The sequence below is a fragment of the Bos grunniens genome, chromosome 5 (genome assembly GCF_055505025.1).
Source record: "Bos grunniens cultivar Pamir isolate PY7600 chromosome 5, Bosgru_T2T1.0, whole genome shotgun sequence".
NCBI lineage: Eukaryota > Metazoa > Chordata > Mammalia > Artiodactyla > Bovidae > Bos > Bos grunniens.
Genome location: NC_141169.1, coordinates 28,232,065 through 28,249,234, shown reverse-complemented (window position 1 = coordinate 28,249,234; position 17,170 = coordinate 28,232,065). Strand labels below are relative to the sequence as shown.

Genomic DNA, 17,170 nt, shown 5'->3' with positions numbered 1-17,170 from the left:
TTCCCAGATAAGTGCAACCAACACTATAGTCCACTTTAGAATATTTTCATCACCTCCAAAGAAACCTTTAGAATATTTTCATCACCCTTACCCCATCCTCTCCTTCCTCCAGGCCTAGGCAACCACTAATCTGCCTTCTGTCTCTATAGGTTTTCCTAATCTGGAATTTCCTATGAACGGAATCAGACTATCCGGTTTCTGTGTCTGATTTCTTTATCTACCTTATGTTTCCGAGGTTCATCCATGTTGTAGCACACATTAGTACTTCACTCCTTTTTATGGCCAAATAATATTCCATTGTATGGATAGATCAAATTTTGATCACCCATTAGTCCATTGCTGGGCATTCAGGTTGTTTCACCTCTTGGGGATTGTGAATAGGGCTGCCGTGGAACATTCGTGGATGAGTTTTTATGTGGACATGTTTTTTTGTTTTTAAATTTTTTTTTTTCTTTTTTTCTTTTTCTTTAAAGAAAGGCAGACTGCCACGTGCAGCGCCTCATTTGGATGTGTCTGGAGTCTTGGAAGCTTGACTACCCTACGTTCTCCTACAAATGGACCTTGAGAGCTTGTTTGGAGGTTCTAGCAGGGGAGCGCAGCTACTCGTATACCCTTGACCGAAGACCGGTCCTCCTCTAGCGGGGATGGTCGTCCTCTTCGACCGAGCGCGCAGCTTTGGGAGGGACGCACATGGAGCAGTGAGGGAGGAAGGGGACACCGGCCTAGCCAGCCAGATCAGCCGAATCAACACTGGCGATCAATGGGGTGACAGATGTTGCAACCAGATCGCCCTCACATCCTGTTTTTAAATTTTTATTGGCGTATAGTTGCTTTGCAATGTCGTGTTAGTTTCTACTGTACAACAAAGAAATCAGCTAATGTGTACATATATCTCCTCTTTTTAAAATTTTGTTCTCATTTAGGTGACCACAGAGCATTGACTAGAGTTCCTTGTATACAGCAGGTTCTCCTTAGTTATCCGTTTTATACATAATATCAGTAGCGTGTGATGTCAGTCCCAGTCTCCCAGTTCATGCTGCCTCCCCTCTCCTCCCTTAGTGTCCATACATTTGTCCTGTATGTGTTTTCATTTCTCTTGGGTATCTACCTAGGCGTGGAATTGCTGGGTCACGTGGTTACTCTAACGTTTAACATTTTGAGGAATCGCCAGACTGTTTTCCATAGTTTACAGTCCCTACTGTGGGCTCTAGGTACCATGTCTTCTGCCCCTACAGGTAGGTGCCACATCTTCTGTCCCTAATGGGGCTGCCTGGTTCACCACTATGACACCAGTTGCTGGGTGGCCTGACCCACAGCAGGTGCTTGATAAATACATTGAGTGAATGAAAACTGAGTGGATGGGTCCTTTGGAATAAGATGCCCATAAATCAGTAACCCTTGTCTCTTCAAACCCTGTCCTTGCAGTCTTCTCTGTGAACCTCTCTCTGACACCCCTGCCCAGCATAATCATCAGTTGCTTTTTCTTGTCACTTCCATCCTCTCTGGCTGTCACTACTTATGACTCCTCTCTGAGGCCGAGTCCCTCCAGGGTTCCGAGGGTGTGTAGTCACCTCTCTTTCACCAGCTCCTAATGCAGGGCTTGGCGCAGAAGAGCTGCCCTGTGGGGCAGGGCTGTGCGGTAAGGGAGTGCTCAGGACACGGGAGCACAGGGGGGCATCTATGGTGGGGGGATTGTTACAGGGAAGCAACATGGAGGGTATCAGGGCCCCTCTGAGGGAGGAACTGCTGCCACCAAGTCTCAGCTCCAGGCCTTGGGGCTGTGGAGAGGGAGAGGCTCCTCGAGGATGCCCCTCCCTGGCCAGGCTGCTACCCAGCTTCCCTGTCAGCCCCAGGCCTGACTCTGTCCTGCATCGAAGGTGGATGTGGTACACGTAGTCTAGGCTGCGGAGGCAGAGTCCAGCCCTGGAGGCTGCTGAGTACAGACATGATATAAGGGGCCCCATGGGCTTTCTCTAGGACGTATGCAGGGGACCATGTGGTGAGGAGGCCTGTGGGGAATCAGACCATGGTTTTTAACATGGCAAGTGACTTCTAAACTCTTGTGGTATGATGCACAGGCTTTAAGTGTAATTTGTATGGCTCCACACTTACTCCACAGGCCACTTGCCAATCATTCACATGTAGTTTTCCCGTTTGTATAATAACCTCTGTTTCCACTCCCAATGCTCCCAACTGGCCCCCAGGCCCCCAAAGCTGTTCATTGGTTTCATTTCAACCTCATTGTCCTCAGAGCAGGGTGAACAGTCCTGATTCCTGTAGCCTGGGAACAGTTTATTGGGAATAGACAAGCCCAGAGGCTCATGGAAGAAACGTGGATCCCTGGGTGGGCAGGAGGCAGCACTACTGGGAGGGGGTGTGATCTGGGGAGGTGAGGCCAGTTCAGCACCTTCTCCTCCCTCACAGCCCCTGAGGCAGAGCCTCCAAACCTGCTGAGGCAGCGCCTTAGCACTGTAGCCAGGAAAACATGCTCACATCAGACCCAAAGCAAGAGGAACTCAAGGGAGAGGGAGCTGGCAGGGGGTGGCTATGTACAAGAGGTGCGGGCATGACTGATTCCCTGGAACGAATAATGTCAACTCTTGATTGTCCCTTTGTTTTAGGCATTTCTTTGCCATCAGCTGCCAATATCAGCTCAGGAAAGAGATGTATTTTTATAGTGCCAGTTCAACACAGCTGAGCTGGTAAATCTATTGCCCAAAGACCATCTCCTGATTCTGTGTGCTGAGAGCAGCGTTGACATATTCCCAGTGACTCTGAAATCCTGGCATTTGGCTTGGGAATTTGGGATGGGATTTTGGGGTGTCTCCTTTTGATATTTGCAATAATGCATGTATTAGGTGGGAGCTAGAAGGAGTTAACTTTTCTCATGCGGCAAGTTCCATGGGGTGATCCACAAAGCAGAACTGTGATGTGCCCCTTTGACCTCCTGGGGGAGAGAAGTGTTAGGGGGCCATTGCCATTTTCCTGGTCACACTAGAGCCTGACTGTCAGCAGTCCAGGGAGACGGGACATGTGTTTTCTTCCTTTGTACCTTACCCTCACCCGAGGGCCTCGCTCAGGGTCTGCACGCAGCTAAGTGAAAAGAGACTCTTGAAGATACCTGAGGGGCAGCTCCCAGTGAAAACCCAAGGGGAATCTTTGATCAGTAGAGAAAGGTGGGATCGTGGAACAGCCTTGTCTTGAACTCTGGTTGTGGGGGACAACATCCCAACCTGGAGCTTGTGCCCTGTCCCCTGGGCTACTAGCCTCTGGGGCTGTACTAACACTTGTGGCAGGAGGCGCTGCCCCCAGCCCCTAGCTTCACACCGGAGCTCCGCCTGCTCCCACAGACGAGGAGCCCCTGGGGCTCACAGGGGATGTAGATTTCACTAGTGCCCACGATGCCGCAGCCCCCACTGCTCTTGAGGACACCGGTGCTCCCTGGACAGTACACGGGTGTGCTGACCACACATGGCTCGTAGAGGATGGCACCTTTGGAGCTGCTCACAGCTGTGGGGACAGGAAGGGATGTTGAGGGCCCTGCCAGGCCAAGCCCTGTGCCCCCACTGGCCCCGCACCCTCACTGGCCCCGCACCTGCTGTCGTCATGTCTAAGGACACCCCCATCCCAGTTACCAACTTCCAAGTCTCCTATTGTTGTTTAGTTGCTCAGTCGTGTCCAACTCTTCTGTGACCCCTTGACTATAGCCTGCTAGGCTCCCCTGTCCATGGGGTTTTCCAGGCAAGAGTACTGGAGTGGGTTGCCATTTCCTTCTCCAGGGGATCTTCCTGACCCAGTGGTCGAGCCTTGTGTGAGGAGTCACTTGTGTCTCCTGCATTGGCAGGCAGATACTTTAGCACTGAGCCACCGGGAAGGCCCAAGTCTCCCATTCCAGTCACATGAAATGCGTCAGTCCCCGCGTGTCCTTCTTCTTGCCCCAGAGCCCTGTCTTCTGCTTTACCCTCTCTTTCTATTTGTCCGCATGTATGCATGCATGCTAAGTTGCTTCAGTCATGTCTGACTCTTTGTGCCCCGGTGGACTGTAGCCCACCAGGCTCCTCTGCCCATGGAATTCTCCAGGCAAGAATACTGGAGTAGGTTGCCATGCCCTCCCCGAGGGGATCTTCCTGACCCAGGGATCAAAACTCTGTCTCAGGCGTCTCCTGACCTGGCAGGCGGGTTCTTTATCCCTATCACCACCTGGGAAGCTCCCTATTTGTCTGCTTCAAGTCTTGTTTCTCCAGGAAAACATCCTCTTGTCGAGATGGTGCCTGGCAGACCACGCTGGGTGTATGCTCCTGCTTCTGACTCCCATAGACCTGGGCAGCCCTGAGGGAGAAACTCTCCATCCACCAGGAGCTCTTTCCTTTAGGGTGAGGGAGGCAGGCTAAGGTTTGGGCAGGGGCAGTGTGGTCTATGTTTGGGTGGATCCGTTCCCAAGATCCCAGAGCCCCTGCAGAGTCCTCAGTACTCACAGATATTCACGGGTCCAACACCTTCACATAGCCTGGAGGTGAGAGGGAAAGGAGACACGAGAGACCTGCATCAGAGAACGAGAAGAACACAGCACCCCCTGCCCCTGCCCGCACCATGGACCTGCCAGTGAGGAGGGGCTGCAGACTGCATGCTGTCTCAGATTTCCTGTGGATGGGCTGAGAGGTGGGCAGTGGCTGTAGCAGCAATCAGAGGGCAGGAGAACAGACATCCCTGACCCACCTCTGCTCCTCGCCCTCCAGCAGGCGCCTGTAGGTGGCGATCTCGATGTCCAGGCCCAGCTTGGAGTTCATCACCTCCTGGTACTCCTTGAGCAGGCAGGCCATGTCCTGCTTGGCCTTCTGCAGGGCCTCCTCCAGCCCGGCCAGCTTGCACTTGGCATCACTGAGGGCTGCCTCGCCCTGCTGCTCCGCCTGGGTCACTGCAGCCTCCAGCTTGCAGCGCTGGGGGAGAAGCACAGAAAAGTATTACAGGGGCCCCGGGACCCTGGGCTGATTTTCAGAAGAACAGAGAGCAAGGTCATTGTGGGATAATTGAAAATAACATATATTGGTCTCTTCCCCCAGTTCCTGGCACAGGAACTTGTAGTTTAAGTGATGAGCACACCAGAGCATCCTTTGTCCTAACCTTTGGTCTTTGACCCTGTGTCTGATACAGAGTCCCAAAACCCCTTAGAATTTCCTGAGTATTGACAATGTCTTTTGTTTAAATAAGGTGATTCTAGGTGGGCTCCTGGGTGGGGGCTGGTCACCAGAAAAACTAAGCCTTGATTAGAAGCTGGGAATTTTCAGCCCACCCCACCATTCTCCTAAGAGGGGAGAGCAGCTGGGAATGGAGGTGATAAATGATGATGCCGATGTGAGGAAGCCTCCATAAAATCTCAATAGTAGAGGCTTCAGAGAGCCTTCAGGTTGTTGAACACGTGGAGGTACGGGGAGAATGGCATACCTGGAGTGGGCATGAGAGCTTCGTGCCCGTCCCACACACTTTACTTTATGCATCCCTTCCACCTGGGTATTCATTTATATTTCTTATCATATTCTTTTATAATAAACCAGTGTGTGCATGGGTGCTCAGTCATATCTGACTCTTTGTGACCCCATGGACTGTATCCTTCCAGGCTCCTCTATCCATGGGGATTTTCTAGGCAAGAATACTGGAGTGGGTTGCCGTTTCCTCCTTCAAGGTATCTTCAAGACTCAGGGATTGAACCCACATCTCCTGCATCTCCTGCCTTGGCAGATGGATTCTTTACTACTGTGCCGACTGGGAAGCCCATAATAAACCAAAAAAGTAAACTATTTTCCTGAGTTTTGTGAGCCACTCCAGCAAATTAATTGAATCCAAGGAGGATGGTCATGGAGCCCTCCAATGTACAACCACCTGGTCAGGAGCACAGCCTGGACGTGTGATTGGCATCTGAACTGGGGGCAGTCTTGTGGGACTTGGGGGGCAGCCCCTAACCTATGGGATCTGATGCTATCTCCAGGTAGGTAGTGTCAGAAGTGAGTTCAATTGTGGAACACCCAGCTGGTGTTGCAGAGCTGGTTGGTGTGGAAACACTCTTCCCCACTATCTGGTGTCAGAAGTGTTGTGAGTGTGACTGTGTGAGAATGAAGGAGGGACACAGAAGGAAGAATGAGTTCTTCCTACAGTCATGGTTATGTGCCAGGTTCATGTCTGCTGTGGGTTTCAGCCTAGAATTGTGACGTCTGGTTCCCCCAGGGGATGGAGGCCAGTGCTCCTGTCTGTGACACTTCAAGGAGATCTGAGAGTTTCCTCTTATGCCAAGCAATTACTTTGTGGTTAATACATTTTGAGCATCTGCCTGGTCTTCACTAGCCCAGGAGGAAAGGGTGGGTCTGATTTTATGGACTCTACAGCGTCACCTTGAATTTCAGGATCATAGAATTAGAGTCTTTGGTTGGAAGGGGGTGTGGAGGACATCTTTTCTATACCCCCATCTCGTGAAGTATTCTTGCTATTTCATCTTGATGAATATGGGCTGCCTAGTCTCTGTTGGGGGCCTCACTATTGCCTGACCCTGCTTATCCTGCTGTGGATCAGCTTTTCTGAACAAAGGGCTCGCTCCCTCTTGTGGGAAACAGTGCAAGTTTACTCCCTCCCCCTCAGGTCCCCCAGGGAGGATGAGCCTGCCCTGTACAACCAGGACCAGATGGTGGGTCAGCCTGTGATGGGCTCACCTGGGCTTTGACATTCTCAATGTCTTGCTGCAGCCGCTGGATCAACTTGTTTATTTCCAGGATCTCATTCTTGCGGTCGCGGAGGTTGTCACAGTGATTCCCGGCCGTCAGCTGAAGCTCCTCATACTGCCAGACAGGGAGGTCAGAACCTGGGCACCCACACCGTGGTGCCTCTCAGCCCTCATTCCCACTGTCCCCAGGCTCTGCTCTCCTGACCTCCTGCACTGGGTACTCTGGATTCTTATACTTGTTATGCTTCCCCAGCCCTTTTCCACTTCTGGTCCTTTTCTGGGCTGCTTCTCATTCCCTTTTCACCTCCCAGCCCCGAACCTTCAAGCTTATTAAATTCTCCCCTAAGCTCCAAGCTCCCTTCCTCTTTTTCATGGGTTCTGTGTCTCATCCTTTTCTCTATGCCCTGGAATTTCCCTCCCTTTTGCTCCGTCTGTGCTCTGGAACTTGGAGGGGATTTCTGCCCTCACGCTGGGGTACCTAACAGACCAAGAACTGAGAACGCAGTTCTCAGGGTAGATCTACCTCAGGGTAGATTTGCATGTTCTCCCTCAAAACAATTGAAAACAAAATTCAATGTTACTATCTCGGTTTAACACTTTTTTTTAAACCTCTGCACATAAAATCTAATTTCTTAATAGTGAATTATAGATGACATCAATAGATTTTTAAAAATTAGCCAACTATATGTTTTCTGCATATAAAATGAGCCAACTGTATGTTTTCTGCATATAATGCATTTCCTATGCAAAACAAGATAAGCATAAGTCACTCTCTTTGGTTATTGTGAAATAAACTGGTAGTTGCCTAATCACTATCCATACTTCTTTTCCTCAGACAGAACCCCAGATAAAAGAATGTTTCTCAGCTTTCTCTACAGTGAGGTGTAGACTCTTGCAGGGTAGGGCTTCTAGGAAAGCTGTTTCAAGTCAGGGATGATTCACCTGGCATGTTCCTTTTGCCCTCTCTTCCTTCTGCTTGGAGTGGACATGGGATACTGGTGGTATTGCAGCCATCTTAGGGCATGAGGGTACCACGAGGATTAAGGTTCTTAACAGAATGGCAGAATAGCAAGCTCGAAGGAGCCTGTGTTTCTGATGGTAACTTGGGTTCGTCTAGGCAGTGTATTTCTGTACTTCAAGTTATTTGAGAAAAAAATAAAAAATAAAATTTGTTTTAACCATTATTACTTAAAATTTTGGATCTTCACAGCCAAGTACAATTGATAAATAATAGAATTATCGTTCTGGTTCTAACTTAGAAGGATGGGTAATTAAGATTGTTTTCCTTAAGGCCTGATGGGTGGCCCAGGAGAGCAATCAGAGGAGGAGCTCGCCGGAATGAGACCTGGCCATGGATGGGCCACAGACTGACTTACAGGGAGCTGACCCCAGGTTAGGGTTTGATACCTTGATTACCATGGATCTGAAGAAAAAGGACAGAACATTTCTTGGGACACTTTCTGAAAATTGGCCTTCAGAAAAATGTCTAGAGCCTTCAGGGAAGCTCTGCCGATTGCTGTGATCTAGCTGTGTCTCCAGCCCCATATCCTTCATGGTGCTTCACACTGGGGACACCTCCCCTTCATGCTTCTTGGACTGCTCCTGCTGGCTCTCAGCCAGACACCCTTACCATGCTCTGCTTATGGAAACCATACTTGGCTTCCAAGACCCAGATCAAAGGCCAGTGCTCCTGTCTTTCCAGACACAATCTGTCACTTCCGCATCATCATGCTGTACCCGGGCCTATGGCTAGACTTTGGTGGCCACGTCATGCCACCTCGTATCCTTCTGGCTGTTTATACCTCTCTCTCTCCCACGGACTGTGACTTCTTTGAGGATGGGGATGGTCTGACTCTTAGTATCCTCATGGTTCCATACAACCCAGTAAGGCCCTCCTTCCCTGGCCAACCATTTAAAAACCGAATTCCCGCCGCACTCCCTGTGCTTCACCCTAATTTATTTTTTTCCATAGCACGTGTCCATCTACTGTACATCCGCTGTACTTGTATGTCCTGTTTGGCTGTCCTGCCCCTGCCTCTGGAAAATGAAAGTGACATAGAGGCAGCTATTATTGTTCTGATTCCTGTTGGATCTCAAGCATCTAGAATGCTGCTTGGCACATGATGAATGTGCAATAAATGAATGAATAAATGAGTGAGTGAATGAATGAATGGTACCTTTCATAGATGGGGTAGGTGAGACTGAGATGATAGTATCTGTTAAGTCAGATTGCCCTTGGGGGACAACTGCCCTCCCAGCAAGCCCCTAATTACCTAAGTCTGGGGCCACCTTAATCACAGTTTCTGCTCCACCATTAGTAACCATTCCATGCCATTAGCCTCCTCCCACACCCGGAAACTCTGAGCCAATTTGCCATCACTGCCAATTAGTATTCCTTGAATGCTACTTAGGGAAACACTTCCTGGGAGTCTATGAGTGTATAAAGCTGGGGAGCTCTGATGAACAGGTCTGGGCTGTCTGCGGGGTCTCTCCCACACTCATGGGGACCTGTCCTGAGGCTTGGTCAAAACAACAGAGGCTGGAGTGGCATGGCGTACATTTTCTCTCCTGATTCCTGGAGGAGAGTGGTTCTGGGGTCTCCCAGGCCCTGCCCAAGACTCACCCGGCTCTGGTACCAGGCCTCTGCTTCAGCTTTGCTGCGGTTGGCAATTTCGTCATACTGGGCCTTGATCTGGGCAATGATTCCATCGGTGTCCAGCTCCCGGCTATTGTCCATCTTCACAGTGACTGAGGTGTCCGAGATCTGAGACTGGAGCAGGTTCGTCTCCTGGGGGTGGGGGCCCCGGGTGAGAATGGGTGAGCTCTTTGAGGATAAAGTTGGTGAGGGAGAGGGGAAGAAATGAGGAGACCCAGCCCTGACATTCCTATGGCAGATTTGCCTGGCCATCCCAGCCTTCAGTCACCGACCTGCTCCAGCCCCCACCCTCCAGTTGCACTGAGACCGAAGACCCAAGGTGTGGGCCCTCTGACTTCTGGGAGTCTCTCTGCCTGACACCCAGCTGTTCCACAATGACTTCTTCACTTGCCCACTTTTAAGCCACAAAAGTACCCACAGGGCAGGAGCTTTCCCTGCCCACCATCCCTCCAGAACTGGCCCCTGGCCAACCACCTCTGGGCAGCATGGCTGCAGGTACCTCGGTATACAGGGTTTTCAGGAAGTTGATCTCGTGGATCAGAGCTTCCACATTGATCTCCAGGTCAGAATTTATCAGGAAGGCTGTGTCCACATCCTGCAGCCAGGAAAGTGACAGTCATAACCTGGGGCCACCCCTCTGCTAGCTGGGCCACCTCCCAGGCAAGCTGGTAGCAGGTGACAGGTGTGGGACCCACGTGGAAGTGAAGGGGGTGACAAAGCCAAGGACCTCATGCCTGGGCCTGGCATCCCACTGGGGAAGGATCTGAAGGGAATGGGATTAAAGGAGATGGGAGTCCATTCCTCAGAGCTGCTATGGACCCTGGGCAACAGAACACATAGCTGTCTATGTGAGGGGTTGTCAGGATGGTTTTTATCTCTGGGGATTTGAGTCAGAGCTTTTGTCTTTTGATTTGGCATTTGCCACATCTCCAGCTTCTTGGACAGATGTAAATACAACACTTAACACGAGTTGGGCAGTGGAGGCTCAGTCACTGCCCTTCTGGAGCAGGAGGCTGGGCCTTTCTCTCCCTTGGGGTCAGTGGGGCTGGTATCGGGGTCAGCAAGGTGGGCTGGCTGCAGGCCCGGTCCAGGGGTTGAGTGTCCCCAGGCCCACTAGGCCAGCTCAGAGCGCCTTCTCCCTCCATGGGCCACCCTCCCTCACCTTCTTCAAGGCAACAAACTCATTCTCAGCAGTGGGTCGCAGGGAGAGCTCCTCTTCATATCTGGTGGAAGGGGCAGGGGGAAAATGTTTTAGTCACGCTGGTGAGATTTGGAAGGGTGTGGGCATGGGGTCTGAGAGTAGGAGCCTCTGGGGACAAGTCACAGATTGAATGCCCTATGGAGGCACCAGGTCTGGCCCTGTCTCTGGTCACCTCTGGCCCCTTCAGCCACTCAACACAGATTTTTTTTTTTTTTTTTTTATCATAGCCTCTTATTAGCCACTTTGTAAGTTTATGTTCCACTCCAATGCCTGGTAGCCTTTTCCTGTAATGAATCATTCTCTGGGAAGACGTTCTTTTTTTTCAATTAAAAAAATTATTTACTGGCTGTGCTGGGTCTTAATTGCGAAATGTGGGTCCTTAGTTACATCATATGGGGATTTAGTTCCCTAACCAGGGGTCAAACCCAAGCCCCCTGCATTGGGACATGGAGTCTTAGCCACTGGATCACCAGGGAAGTCCCTGGGAAGTCCTTCTTAAAGCTACCTTTATTCTATCTTGCTGCTGAGGAAGCTTACTTCATCCAGTCATTTCCTCTGGGAAAATGGTGAAGAGTTGGCTGCCTGTTGCTGGCACACCTGTCTTTTCTTTTTGAAAAAATATCTGTTTATTTATTTGGCTGCGCCAGGTCTCAGTGGCAGCATGTGGTATCTTTCAGTCACAGCATGCGGAATCTAGTTTCCCGACCAGGGATTGAACCCAGGTCCCCTGCACTGGGAGCATGGCGTCCTAGCCACTGGGCCACCAGGGAAGTCCCACAACTGTCTTTTCTGAGTTGTTCTGAGAGTTGGCTGCGGTCACTGCAAGCCCAGCTGACCCGTGCCCCTCCTCGCCAGGAGAGCGCTGAGCCTGGCCTCTACCTGCAGCTCACTCGCAGAGGTAGCAATTACCCACTTTACCAGATCCTCAGAGAGAGCGGCCTATTTCCTCTAGGCTCCAGGGAGCTCTTCGCCCACTCACTGCACCCCAAGGCAACGGAATCAGGGTCAAGGGTTTAGTCTGGTCAGAATGACTCAGTTTGATGAGCGACATCAATCCATTAAAAGCTTCTCTGTGCTTCCTGACGCCCGAGCTTCCGTTTTCCTGCAGAACTCAGCCGCTGCACAGGTGCTGGATGCTGAGCCTGCTGCCTGGGTTTCAATCCCACTCTCCTGCACTTGTCATGTGACTTTGGGTGGGTGGCTTGGCCTTTCTTGGCCTCAGTTTCATCTGTAGAATGAGAATATCACTGGTCCTGTCTCACAATTACAAACATCACACAAGTTAATGTCTGCAGGACACCAGGTCAGTACCTGGAACAGGGTACGGTGTGCTTGCTATTGGTGTTAAAATACCACTTGGCCTCATCCTTCTCCAACAACCCCACTTTTAAAATTCAAAGTCCTAATCTTGAGCTGCGAAATATGTCTCCTGATCACCTTGTATCCATGAAGAAAGGCATCGCTCCTGCTGAAAGGGCTGATCTCGCCACACCCACAACCTTGCCACATCTCACCTACCAGTCTGCTTGAGTCGTCCCCTCCCACTTGCACACTCTGGTCCTTCCTTGTCACCTGCTTCTGTCTCATCTCCTTTTCTGTGGTCTAACTCTGAACTTCTCTTTTAGAAGAAGCAACTGGAATGAAACAAATCCTTCAAGGCCTTGAGCAAACTGACACCTCCCCTGGGAAGCCTTCCTGGGCTGCTTCTGCTCTCTCACTCTCTTGGGCTTCCTCTTCCCTCCTGCCTTGTACCATGCTGTAGCTGTTGGTGTGCATACCGGGGTATCTTGCTGACTCTACCAGGACATCTAGAGGGAAAGAGCCAGATTTTCCCAACTTTATCAAACCCAAACTGCCCAGCACAGCATCTGACTTGGACTAGACACATGCGTGACACCTGCAGCCTGTGTCCCCAACATGGCTCCACTCTAATGAACCCTCGTTCTTAGTGTATTCACACTGTCCTTGGAGACGTGTTTCTCTCGGCCCTCTCCCACCAACATGAGAGGCTCACCCAGGACCACGAGGCAGTTTATCTGGGCCTCAGCTTCTTGAAAGAATCACTGAATCTGTGAATTCTTGCAGATGATGATTTCGAGTTGGACCAGGAAGATGCGGGGTAGAATATATTAGCCCGGATGTTACAAAGAAATGCCGAGGTGGGACTTATCAGGAAGAAGGAACAGCAGGAGTCCAAGCTGGGAGGAAGGAGGGCTTGGGAATCTGTTTGGAGGCTAAGAAGTGTTCAAGATCTGTCAAGGGACTTATGGACGATGACGCACAACAGGTATGAGGGCAGAGCCCTGGAGCACTGGGAACAGCAGGAGAAAACTTGTTTTACATGAAGAGAAGTCGAGCGTGGTGGGAAGGGGGATTAATACACATCTAAAATCTCAGAGCTTGTACGATGTGCCTAATGGGTAGTAAGGATGCTCTGCCTACATTATCCCACGTGACTGTGGGACCCCCCCCGCAAAGGTCTACATTTTCAACTTCCCATTTTATAGATGGGGAAACCCAGTGCCCAGATTGTTTATGTCACTTGCCTCAGGCTCCCGGCTGGGTAGCAGTGGGGCAGACTCACTTTTTCTTGTAGCCCTCCAGCGTGTCATGGAGGCAGTGGAACTCTGACTCCAGCCGGTCTCGGTCCCCGGTCAAGAAGTCCAGCTGCCTCCGAAGGGTGGAGATGTAGCCCTCGAAAATGGGCTCAATGTTGCTCGAGCAGCACTTCTGCTGCTGCATGAAGTTCCACTTGGTCTCCAGAAGCTTGTTTTTCTGTTCCAGGAACCGGACCTGCAGCCAAGAATAGGATATCATGGGGTGGCAGGGACCCTGGGGACTACAGCTTGCGAGAGTAAGTGCTGGTGCAGGCAGTGGAATCCGTCTGTGCTCCGACCTCCATCACATTGCTGCTGTGTCTCTGTCTCTCCTGCCTGGGGCGGCTTAGGGGACCCCCAGCTTCCACCAGGGGTTGTGTTGTAGTGGAAACAGGGCTGCCCCAAGAGGCCTGGGGTGTTTCCTCCTTCCAGCCCTGCCTGCCTGCCACCAGCCTTGTAACCTGGGCCAAGCCACTCAGCCCCTCAAGCTTGTTTTGCTGCCTCAAACTCATACTTAGGATTGCATAGGGAGAGCTTTGTACATCTTCATGCTAATGGAAGCTGATGAGGCTACTGGAAATTGGGGTTTCTTTAATTACAGCCCAGGGGTGCTCAGGGAATAAAGCTCAAAGTTCGGTCCTGGCACTCATTGCTACTCTGCCCCATCTCCATCCTACATGGCCAAGTCCAAACCATGTCCCTGCCACGGTAACGCGGAGAGCTCCTGGCCTACTCTTCGTTTCCGTGGCTTGGAGATGGAGGTTAAGAGACACTGAGTGAGTTGGCCGTGGTCACCCAGCTAAGCTAGTCACTGGCTGGGCACACACTGTCTCCAGTCCTCACCCTGGGATTTTGCACCTTGTGTGCTGTCTCTCAAGAAAACGATAGAGGAAGTCACATCATCTTCCTTCTGGTCAAAGGCTTGCTCAGCAGAAGGCCCCCAGCCTCCCAGATGGAGATGTGATGCAGCTGACGATCAGGGCTCACAGTGTTGGAATGAGTTTACAAGCGGTGCTTAATGAGCTTTCAAAATAAAACTGTAAGTTTAACATTTTCCATTTATTAAAACAAGTTCCTTTTGGGAGCACTTTTGTGAGTATTACCTTCTTTAATTCTCCCTCCATCTCTGCCCGCTTTCCTGGGGCTGGGAGTCAGGGTCCAGGTCTCATGACTGCCAGCCCAGGACTCTGACCTAAACTTGGGATCACCAGGAACACCAGCTTAGTCCTCGGTGTGTATCCTGATCCCAAGAGCTTCCCTGGAATATAGGGACAGGCCCAGAAGCAGCCAAGGTGACAGGCCAGTTCAGCGTCTTCCAAAGGCAGCACATCACCCTTCTCTCAAGGCTTTCAGAGCCATGACTTGGGGGTTGAAAGATGTGAGACTTGGTCATGGCCACTTTGTGTCCCTAGCTCTGACTGCTCCACCTTCTCTTCATCATAGACCTAAGTTGATGGCAAATTCCAGGGTCACAGTGCCAAGGGTCTCACCCCAGTTCATGTCATTGGAAGGAAGGTCTTTCATTAAAGCCTCATCAGAAAGGGCAGGTCTCTGCCTCTGATTGCCCCATTCAGTATCTATCATGGCTTTGGGAGTTCCTCTTATAGTCTGACCTCAGGGCCTCTTGATGAGTTTATCAGATAATACCCAGAGAGAAAGATAACATATTATAAAAAAAGACAGACAAGCAGAAATGTCCACTGCTGAGCCTGATCTAACCAGCTTTCAGCGACTAGGGGTCATGGAGCAGCCACACCAGCAGCCCCAGGTTGTGGCTCCTGGGACAGCCACAAAGTGCTGTCTGTCTCCCATGGCCCTGCACCCCGGCACCCACGTCCTACCTTGTTGATGAAGGATGCAAAGCGGTTATTGAGGCACTTGATCTGCTCCTTCTCGTCCCTCTTCACCCTCTGGACAGTCGGATCGACCTCCAGCTCGAGTGGGACCAGCAGGCTCTCATTGATGGTTACAGGGGCGATGCAGGCTGAAGACCCGCAAGTGGTGCCTGCTCGATACCCAAAGCCAGGCAGGCCACACCTGGAGGCCACCCGGGGCCGCCCGAAGCCCACGTTGCACAGGCTCCGGGAGCCGAGGCAGCCCAGGGCACGGAAGCTCCCACTGCCCCCAGTCCGGCATGGCCCCTGGCTCACTGCATAGTGAGTGACCACACGGGGGAGGACAGCTGAGCAGGAGCTGAAGCTCTGGCCGCCACATCTGAAGCCCTGCTGGAAGGAGCGGCACGACATGGTGGCTGTGAGAGGTGGAGAGACTGCGCCCTGGCGGGAGGACAGAGGTGAGAGTTATCAGGTGAGCTCAGCCTCCACCCTTTTATCTGGTCAAGGATGGAGGGCCGAGCTGGGCCGAACCCCAAATCACCATGAAATCAGGTTTATGAGCTTGGCATATTGGCAGCTGCTAAGTACCGAGGTGGATAATTAGGGTAGCAGAGAGCAAAGGGTAGGAGCCAATTGTCCATGCAGGTTGGACCCATAAAAATCCTACTTGTCCTCTTCCTTGGTGATGAAAGGGGACAACCAGACAGATGTTGGGTCGGCTAAAAAGTTTGCTTGGTTTTTTTCTATAAGATGGCTCTGGTAGCACTTAGTTGTCTTTAACTTCATTTGAAACCATTTTGTTCAATTGTATTGTGACAGCTGTCATATCAGCATGCGTTAAAAAAAACTTACCAAAACCAGTGAATTTTTGTGTAGCTGTTTTAATATTGAAGATGGAAGGAAAAAGCAGCATTTTCGGCAAATTACCCTTTATTATTTCAAGAAAGGTAAATTCGCAACTGAAATGCACGAAAAGACTTGTGTAGTTTATGGAGAAGGGGCTGTGACTGACTGAACATGTCAAAAGTGGTCAAAAGTGGTTTGTGAAGTTTCGTTCTGGAGACTTCTCACTGAGTGTTGCTCCATGGCCAGGTAGACCAGTTGAAGTTGATAGTGATCAAATTGAGACATTAATTGAGAAAAATCAACATTACATCATGCAGGAGATAGTTCACATACTCAAAATAACAGATCAAGTGTTGAAAATCATTTGTACTGGCTTGGTTATGTTTGTTGCTTTGATGTTTGGGTTCCGTATAAGTTACGTGAAAAAACCTTTTTGACCATATTTCTGCATGTGTTTCTCTACTGAAATGTAATGAAATGTTCCTTTTTAAAGAAAATTGTGATGGGTGATGAAAAGTGGACACTGCACGGTAATGTAAAATGGAAGAGATCGTGGGCCAAGAGAAACGAACCACCACCAACCACGCTGAAGGCTAGTCTTCATCAAAGAAGATAATGATGTATATATGGTGGGATTGGACGGGAGTCCTCTGTTATGAGCTCCCTCTGGAAAACCAAATAATTAATTCCGACACATACTGCTCCCAGTTAGACCAGCTGAAGGCAGCACTCAGTGAAGAGCGTCCAGGGTCAGTCCAGAGAAAACACAAAATCTTTCATCAGGGTAGTGCAAGACCGTAGGTTTCTTGATGACCAGGCAAAGACTGTTACAGCTTGGACAGGAAGTTCTGATTCACCTGTTGCATTCACCAGCCATTACACCTTCAGATTTCCATTTACGTCAATCTTTACAGAATTCTCTTAATGGAAAAAAATGTCAATTCCCTGGAAGAATGAAAAAGACATCTGGAACAGTTCTTTGCTTAAAAAGATAAAAAATTTTGGGAAGATGGAATTATGATGTTGCCTGAAAAATTGGAGAAGGTAATGGAACAAAACGGTGAATATGCTGTTCAGTAAAGTTCTTGGTGAAAACAGAAAATGTGTTCTTTATTAATATTTTTACTTAAAAACCAAAGGAACTTTTTGGCCAGCCCTATATGTTGGTTTATTCAGTTGCTTGGCCTCAAGGAAAGTTAGAGTTGGGACTTTAGGCCCTTTTGTCGGGGTGGGGCAAAGGGTATGAATTATCTACCTGGCTGCTCTGGGATGCGGAGAAGGCAATGGCATCCCACTCCAGTACTCTTGCCTGGAAAATCCCATGGA

General features: G+C 50.2%; 1 protein-coding gene across 1 annotated transcript; it reads right to left on the bottom strand.

Moving 5' to 3' along the window:
• Positions 1-471: 471 nt before the first annotated feature.
• Positions 472-15,409, bottom strand: KRT82 (keratin 82). Its single transcript, XM_086403831.1, has 9 exons — positions 15,005-15,409; positions 13,151-13,359; positions 10,528-10,588; positions 9,865-9,960; positions 9,333-9,497; positions 6,699-6,824; positions 4,717-4,937; positions 4,476-4,507; positions 472-3,510 (listed from the first exon to the last, which is right to left on the bottom strand). The coding sequence occupies exons 1-9, from the start codon at positions 15,407-15,409 to the stop codon at positions 3,281-3,283; spliced, it is 1,545 nt and encodes a 514-aa protein (XP_086259957.1). The 3' UTR covers positions 472-3,280.
• Positions 15,410-17,170: the final 1,761 nt, after the last annotated feature.